This window comes from Carassius carassius, chromosome 28, assembly GCF_963082965.1.
Source record: "Carassius carassius chromosome 28, fCarCar2.1, whole genome shotgun sequence".
Taxonomy (NCBI): Eukaryota; Metazoa; Chordata; class Actinopteri; order Cypriniformes; family Cyprinidae; genus Carassius; species Carassius carassius.
Window position 1 is genome coordinate 25,242,696 of NC_081782.1, and position 7,456 is coordinate 25,250,151.

The following is a 7,456-nucleotide window of genomic DNA, read 5'->3' on the forward strand; positions in this document are numbered from 1 at the left end:
CTGCAACTGTGAATTATTACCCAATATTCAATGAAAATGTAGGGGAAAAAATTAGTTGTTGGTGTGTTACTAGTTTATTGAGATTCAATTAAATAAGACCAAATTTTTCAGACATTTTCAAAGCTTAAAAAACTTATACAAAACTTATTTTAATTCTTTTAAACTTATAAATGCATGGACATTTTTCTTTGACAAACGAAAATCAATAAATACATTTGTAACACTGTCCAAAAAAAGAAAAGAAAATACAATTGTGGTACAAGCAATAAATAGACAAAATCTTCGGCTTTGCTTGAAAGTAGAACTTAAAAAAAAATTGTCAGGAATGTTTACATGTCAGCATTTATTACTAAATGCAAATAAAACCTTTAAATGTATTAAACAAGAATTTGTATACAAGGAAAGCTAAAATAATTTTACAATAGACTTAAACCACTGAACGGAACGGCATTTAAAAAAAAAATAGACCAATCAATTTGTACCATTCTTGAACAAAATGCAGAAAACTGTGTTTTTTAGCAAGGGATTTGAAACAAAACTGTATGAAAAAAATCATTGGCTGCTTATTCATGTTGATGTAGCACTGTTAGATTAACTGACAGCATGTAGAATGATGGCTACAACCTTGTTGCAGACAACTAGCCAACATGTGATTCCAACACCACCTGAGATGAAATAACAAAAACACTTTAAACCTCACATAATTACATTTACAATTACATTTCTTTATCAATTTATCCCAACATCCAAAAGTGGCCATCAAATACCACCACTGGTGACTTACATACCTGCAATTCCAGAAGGAAAGGCTACTAGTCTCTCCAGTGGAGCTATCCATTTACTGGGCACCACTGTGACCGGCTCGGCGTAATACTTTAATATGAGCGAGATCATGAGGGCCGCCTGACAACAGAGCAGAAAACAGAGAGAAACTTAACAAATTATACATACAGACAGAAGCATGAATCATACATCAATCATATCAATACGAAAATTAAAAATGTTCCTCAATCCTCACCCACCTGAAGAATGTAAAATACAATATTTACAATCCATTTCATTTTTGCCTGCTGTGCAGTTCTTGATTTGACTGTGTAAAAAAAAAAAGAAAAGAAAAAGTCAGACATAAGAATATAACAAAAAAAAATCTGTCTAGTCATGGTTTCTTTAAAACAGGTCCTGCAGAGCTCAAAACCTGTACCTGTAATTTTCTAGTAGCTCTGAAGAACTTGATTATCTTGCTCAGGTGTTTGATTAATGATGGAGCTAAAGTCTGCAGGGCAGTGACACTCCCTGGGCCAGATTTGAGAAAAATCATTTATTCCTATTCCTGTAGAGCTACCTTCCAGCAGATTTCAGTTCCAACCCTGCTCCAACGCAGCGGTCTGTTATTATCAAGTGCTCCTGCAGATCTTCATCAGCTGCTTCAGGTTGATTGATCAGGGCTGAAGCTGAACTTTGCAGAAAGATCGCACTCCAGGAAACAAGAACTGGACACGCCTGATGTACATGAATGAGATTAAAGATAATAAAGACAAGAGCATGGTTTTCAGAGTTTCATAATTGACTGAATGTAAATTTTCTTCTGTTCCTTAGTGCACAAGAGTATAAACTACATTTCAGGTACATTTCCATCCTTTTGGAAGTCAACAGTGTGAACCACTCCATGTTTATTATAGTTAGATTCAACTGACAGATGGATCAAAATCATTCTAGACTATGGATGCCAAATCTAACATAAAACTCTTTAAGGGTTAGTTAACCCCAAAATTTTAATTCTCTCATGTTTTACTCACCCTCGTGTCACTCCAAACCCATAAACACTTCTCGGATCACTCTTAATTGCAGAAACATTATTTTTATGTGATCCTGCCTTGAAACGATATTTTGTGTGAAAAGTGCTACAGAAATAAATGTGAAATGAATTGCATTTAAACCACTCGATTATCGATATGGATTATTTTTTACAATTTTAATGGATGGACAGAAATCTCTCATTTGTGTTTCTAAAAGATGAAGCAAAGTCTTATGTGTTTGGGATGACATGAGGGACAGTAAATGATGACAGAATTTTCATTTTTGGGTGAACTTTCCCTTTAACAAGTTATATCTATACTATCCTGGGGAAGTCGTGGACTAATGGTTAGAGAGTTTGACTCCTAACCCTAAGGTTATGGGTTCGAGTCTCAGGCCGGCAATACCATGACTGAGGTGCTCTTGAGCAAGGCACTGGACCCTGGACTGCTCCCCGGGCGCCGCAGCATAAATGGCTGCCCACTGCTCTGGGTGTGTGTTCACTGCTGTGTGTGCACTTTGGATGGGTTAAATGTAGAGCACTAATTCTGAGTGTGGGTCACTATACACACTTTAACACTTTCCTCCAATACCATGAAGGACAGACAGCAGCAAAGCCATTTGTCTTCCTTCATGAATGCTGAAGCCGTTATCTGAAACCCACCTGCCATTTTCCACACTTGGCCTGAGACTTTGAATTCTCCACAGCAGCATGAAGAAACCTTTGCTTTCTCAGTTCTTCTCATCCCACCATAAAGTGGACAAAGGCAATTTATATGCTTCCAGTGAGGTGTGCTGGTGACTGTAAATATCTCAACACTTGCTTCTTGTTGTCAACAGAACTACCGGTATATTACTCATTTTGTTTGCTGTACAAGTTGGCTGTTTTGTGGGCTTCTTTTTGTATTGCGCTGGTTAGAAAGGAATAGCTTACTACTTCATCTGCAATCTTGCTGCACATAGCCCTATAAGAAAAGCACATAATTTTTACCCAGTGTCTTCAGCTGATCAGTCATCTTGTTGATCTTGCGTTCCAGTCTAGCGTATCTGGCAAACTCGTCCATCATACTGATGGTGGACAGCTCCATCTTCATGTTTTGGATCTCCGTCCTCATCTCTATCTCCTGATCAGCATCCTTCTGCAAGATCTTTGACAGCTATGAGATCAAACACACACAATCTTTCATTTTAAATTGCATTACTTTTTACTCATAACTTTTACACTGACTATTACTAGAATCGAAGGGTGATACACTAATAAAGACCTAGGAAGGCAAAGCATTACATTTGGGTTGCAAGTGCACACGTTATTCCAATGTATCCATAGAAAGCAAACTTTGAATGTCATTATTACAATTTATAACAACAATAATCCAGACATTAAAATAATTAGACATTCGTTTTGGAAAATGTGCTATACTAAAACAGTCCGTTTTTGGACATATAAGATGGTGCAACTATGTTGGAGTACCATGAAATGTTATTATATATACATAAATAATAATTTATGGTACTGTCATACCATGAAAGAAGTGCAGTGTTTTTTGTCGCTTGATCAAAATATTCCCAGCCCACATCAAACGTTTACTTTGGCACCATTAACTGTTCGCTAGCTGAATGAGTTAAAACTAGACCTGGTGGTAGTTTAATAGCAGCTTTTGTTTGCTGTGACTGAGAGAAGCTCCTAGACATGCTGTATCACAGAGCATTTATGGCCTCACATTACTAATAATGTACGTTTGAAATTATATATATGTGCTTAAGCGTCCCTAAAACTCTTTTAAATCAGTACTTACAAATGAAGAAATAGATGGCAGCAATGTTTTGACGAGGTTGCACAAAAAAACCGAGCTTAGTACAAGGAACCAGTTAAACCCGGCAGCCATTTTCCTTTCATCAGCCTGATCCTCCCCCAATAATACAAACACACTAGCGCTGCTTTTTAACCAGTTCCAATGTTTAATGTGTATTTATGTCATATAAAATAACACAGTAACATATCCAAAAAGAACATGTTTATAAGACATAAGGTTTTTGTTTTCTTTATTAAGCGGCGTGTTTCTTAAAATGCATTCAAATAATCTGAACACATAACCCATTCGAATAACACTTAATTTATATTTGCATGCTTACAGCAACAACAAATGCAGAAAGTGGCGCCTAAAGTACATACAAGCAAATCTGTGATTGACAACTCAACCTATCCACACATGTTCTTTGCTTTGGTTTGAAATGTGGTTGCCAAGACGTTTCAGCCAATCACCGCTGAGAAGGGGCGGAGCGTAGCTCGCATCAGGTTAGTGCTATAATGGAAAGAATATAGAAAGAGGAGATCCAATCCGGTTTCAGCTAGTTTCTGTTCCGATAGAACATTAACGCGTTCTTCAGTGTTTCCTAGTCCTTGTTTTTACACTTTGCTTATCGGTGCGTAAGCTGTTTTAATTTATTTCTTTTTTTGTTGTGAAAGCATACAAGCTTTAAGCAGCCATGCCTAAAAGGAGCAAAGTAAGTAGAAAAATATTGGATGTTTTCTTTTCTTTTATAGTTATATCTTTAAATATGCACGTCCCAAAGACGCTTTATGTGAAGTTATGTGAGTGTTGACTGCATTGGTGCGTGTGTTAATTCGTAATCTAGGGCATGTGAATACATGGCGTGAATCTGGCGCCTTTTTACTTGGAGCTGTGCAATCGATATTCTGTTGACCGCGTGTGGATATTTAAAAAAATAGAGCATTCTCTGCGTTATTTTTTACATTAAAATCGTGTTAGAACACGCAAAGTAATGATCAAACAAAGGGGTGTAACCTTGTAACGTTTGGTCACGTTATTTCTTACGGAGAAGAAGCTTGTTCGGCGAAGGTTTTGCTTTTTTAATACACATATAACCACGTTACATACTAATCAGTCGAGGTTGCAAAGTTTAAAGGCATTGCGGGGTTTTTCTTAGACCCTCGTGTAACTGTAAACACATATATAGTAACGTTAGCGTGTTGTGTATGGCTCCATATGGTCCTCGAGTAGGACACATAACGTTACACACTTGAGTCTCGAGTGTCATGGCTGCCGTTGCACTAAACCCTTAACGTTACAAGCCGTATATTCATATCAAATTGTCATTCCGGCGGTTTTATTATTTTATAAATTGGTTTTGGCTGCGTATCCCGCCTTAATTTTTCACTTGACCTTAGAAACGGACTTTGTAGAGTGGCTTAAGAAAGTTTTCACCGACTTAATTCGCGTATTGGTCGATTAAAGGTATTAACCTCGTTTTTTAACTTTTCTGTTTTATTTTCGATGCTAACCTAGTTTGTTATCGATGTTTGGTAAAACGTGTCGATGTTTAATGTATTTGCTCGTCGAAAGTGAATGAATTCTGTCTGTGGGGGCGGAGCCAGTGTTCCCCTCCTCCATGGGAACTACTTCGGGACGGAATTTTTTCGGTAACACCGTTACCAGCGACAATAAGTTAGCTACGCTGTGCAAAACTAATGCAAATAAACGCACTATTTTGTCTTTTTTCAGTTTGCTTTTTTTGCTACAATTAATTAGTTCTATAGGAATTAAGTTGCATGTACAACAGGACCAATCGTCTCCCCTCCCCCATGTTCACTTTTAGATTACATAATTGCCCCTAATTTGGAGGGGGTGTGGGGTACAACACCTCCCCCCAAGACTTGATCTATGTACCCATACTAACAGATTCTGTTTCCTCTGGAACAGGCTAACAATGACACTGAAGCAGCTGGGGTAAGTTTGGATCTATTGTTGTTATGCAACATATTTTTGCATGTAATTGTGACACTTATTGCCTGTTTTGTTGCCTTCCCATCATATAAACAAACAGCCCAAGAGACGGTCTGAGAGACTTCAAGGTGTAAGTTGGCTTCGTCAGTCCTTCTGAAGTCATAAGCACACCCCATTACCTTTTTGTGACACACACAGCTTACGCTGAATTATTTTATTACAGAAACCCCAAACGCCAAAGTCTGAGCCCAAGCCAAAAGTGAAGGTAAACCAGTTATCAAGTTAAACCAGTTACCAAGATTAATAATTTATTATCGGAAGTGGCTTAACCATGTATTTTTCTGAAATGCTTCACAGAAGGCACCTGCAAAGGGCAAGAAGGCTAAGGAGGTAGAAAAGGCCAAGCCAGAGGAGAAGAAAGAGGATGCAAAGCCAGAGACGGAGTCTGAGGAGGAAACTCCTGTGGAGAACGGAGAGACCAAAGCTGAGGTAGCAAGTTATTTTATAACCGTTAGAATAATGCATCTAACCAGATCCTCTTTATTAGATATTGCCTACTTATTTGGCCCCGTATATCACTGTAGTACAGAGTGCTTGAGAAAATAAATGTCAGTTAGGGATGCATTTCGGTTGCAAACATTTATTGTTTTTTTTGTTTCAGGGGGACAATGGAGAAGTGGGAGGCGAGGAGGAGAAGGCTGACTAGAAAGAGGGAGCTGCTAAATAACATTAAAACATTTCACAACAGCTCCCATACCTCTTTTCTTGTACAATACAGAGGAATATTTTTACTGACTATTTTCTAAAATGCAGGTTTTTTAGTAGTTCAAATATTAGAAGCTCATTTTATAGACAACGATCGAGAGAAAGCCTTAGAAGAGGGATTCCACTTTTTCCCCACTCCAGTTTTTCCTGAAGAAATGCAGTCATGAAACAACTAATGACTTCCTCTTATTATTATTATTATTATTAGATTTTTTTTCTGACTCTGTTTTGTTTTTAAAAAAGGAGGGGAGTGGGACAGGTTGCGACAGATAATGTAATGTTATCATGCCATTTTTAAAGATTAAAAAAAATGAAATTTCTTAAATCTTTCAATTGAAACTGGGAGAGTTTGCCTGAGACACTAACATTCCGTCGGCAATATGAGGGACACCTGTATGTATGCTCTGTTTTATTGTTTCTGGGGGGTTGGGATTGATTGTAAGCTGTATTCTATGAATTGAAACCTCTTTATTCAAACTGTTTTATGAATCAACAGCTTTGGTTAATGAACCTGCTCACTAGTACTGGAACACTTATCGGATGTGAGATTTACATTGACTTTTGTCTTTGTGTGGTGATAGCATTGTTTTATAGCTGCTGTGAAAAGGTTTTCATAATTTCTATATGCAGTATGTGATGGTACTTTAAGAGGATGAAAAATGGAATTGTGTGTGTTAGCAACTCTTATAACAGCTGTGTTACAGTGTTAAACATGCAGGTCGTAGCTGACCTTATGAAAATTACTGTAATTTCATTCATGTGAACATGCCAGCAGTAGCTATATCACTCAAGGTTTTAGGTTAAAAGTACACGTGTACAGTTTCTTCTTAGTTTTTTTTTTTTTTTTTTTTTTCAATTTTTTTATGTAGCTTTATCTGTAATGATTGGTATCATACCAATAAAATGGTTGTAATTCCACCTTGATATTTTGCCGTTCTGTTTTCCTTTCTATGATTAAAAAGAACAGTAGATAAGATAAAACCAATAAAATTTCAATTGTAAGCAATAGCTAGAAAATTAATGCTTCATTGACATTGGCAATGAATAAAATCAATGTGCTTGACGATGTTATTATGTATATTCCATTACCTTGCCATATTCATCTAGTTTTGTGTAACACTGGTTAGAAAACGCGTGTGTTATTCAAAACT

The 7,456-nt window shown here is 37.0% G+C and overlaps 2 protein-coding genes across 2 annotated transcripts; one reads left to right on the forward strand and one right to left on the reverse strand.

Moving 5' to 3' along the window:
• Positions 1 to 322: 322 nt before the first annotated feature.
• Positions 323 to 3,954, reverse strand: get1 (guided entry of tail-anchored proteins factor 1). The gene is made up of 5 exons (XM_059514899.1): positions 3,591 to 3,954; positions 2,786 to 2,951; positions 1,023 to 1,090; positions 789 to 903; positions 323 to 665 (listed from the first exon to the last, which is right to left on the reverse strand). Exons 1-5 carry the CDS (start codon positions 3,678 to 3,680, stop codon positions 592 to 594), a joined length of 513 nt encoding a protein of 170 aa, XP_059370882.1. The 5' UTR covers positions 3,681 to 3,954; the 3' UTR covers positions 323 to 591.
• A 160-nt stretch (positions 3,955 to 4,114) lies between these two features.
• On the forward strand, positions 4,115 to 7,229 carry LOC132108234 (non-histone chromosomal protein HMG-14A-like). Its single transcript, XM_059514900.1, has 6 exons — positions 4,115 to 4,299; positions 5,517 to 5,543; positions 5,641 to 5,670; positions 5,764 to 5,805; positions 5,898 to 6,029; positions 6,202 to 7,229. Exons 1-6 carry the CDS (start codon positions 4,282 to 4,284, stop codon positions 6,244 to 6,246), a joined length of 294 nt encoding a protein of 97 aa, XP_059370883.1. The 5' UTR covers positions 4,115 to 4,281; the 3' UTR covers positions 6,247 to 7,229.
• The last annotated feature ends 227 nt before the right edge of the window (positions 7,230 to 7,456 follow it).

What these genes read in the sequence shown, in the direction of transcription:
- get1 (XM_059514899.1), bottom strand. Translation starts at nt 3,680, where the DNA reads ATGGCTGCCGGGTTTAACTGGTTCCTTGTACTAAGCTCGGTTTTTTTG. An exon ending in TGATCAGCTGAAGACACTGG is followed by an intron (nt 1,091 to 2,785) that starts GTAAAAATTATG and finishes TTTTTTACACAG; the next exon opens with TCAAATCAAGAACTGCACAG. An exon ending in TTGTATTTTACATTCTTCAG is followed by an intron (nt 904 to 1,022) that starts GTGGGTGAGGAT and finishes CTCTGTTGTCAG; the next exon opens with GCGGCCCTCATGATCTCGCT.
- LOC132108234 (XM_059514900.1), top strand. An exon ending in ATGACACTGAAGCAGCTGGG is followed by an intron (nt 5,544 to 5,640) that starts GTAAGTTTGGAT and finishes ATAAACAAACAG; the next exon opens with CCCAAGAGACGGTCTGAGAG. An exon ending in AGCCCAAGCCAAAAGTGAAG is followed by an intron (nt 5,806 to 5,897) that starts GTAAACCAGTTA and finishes AATGCTTCACAG; the next exon opens with AAGGCACCTGCAAAGGGCAA.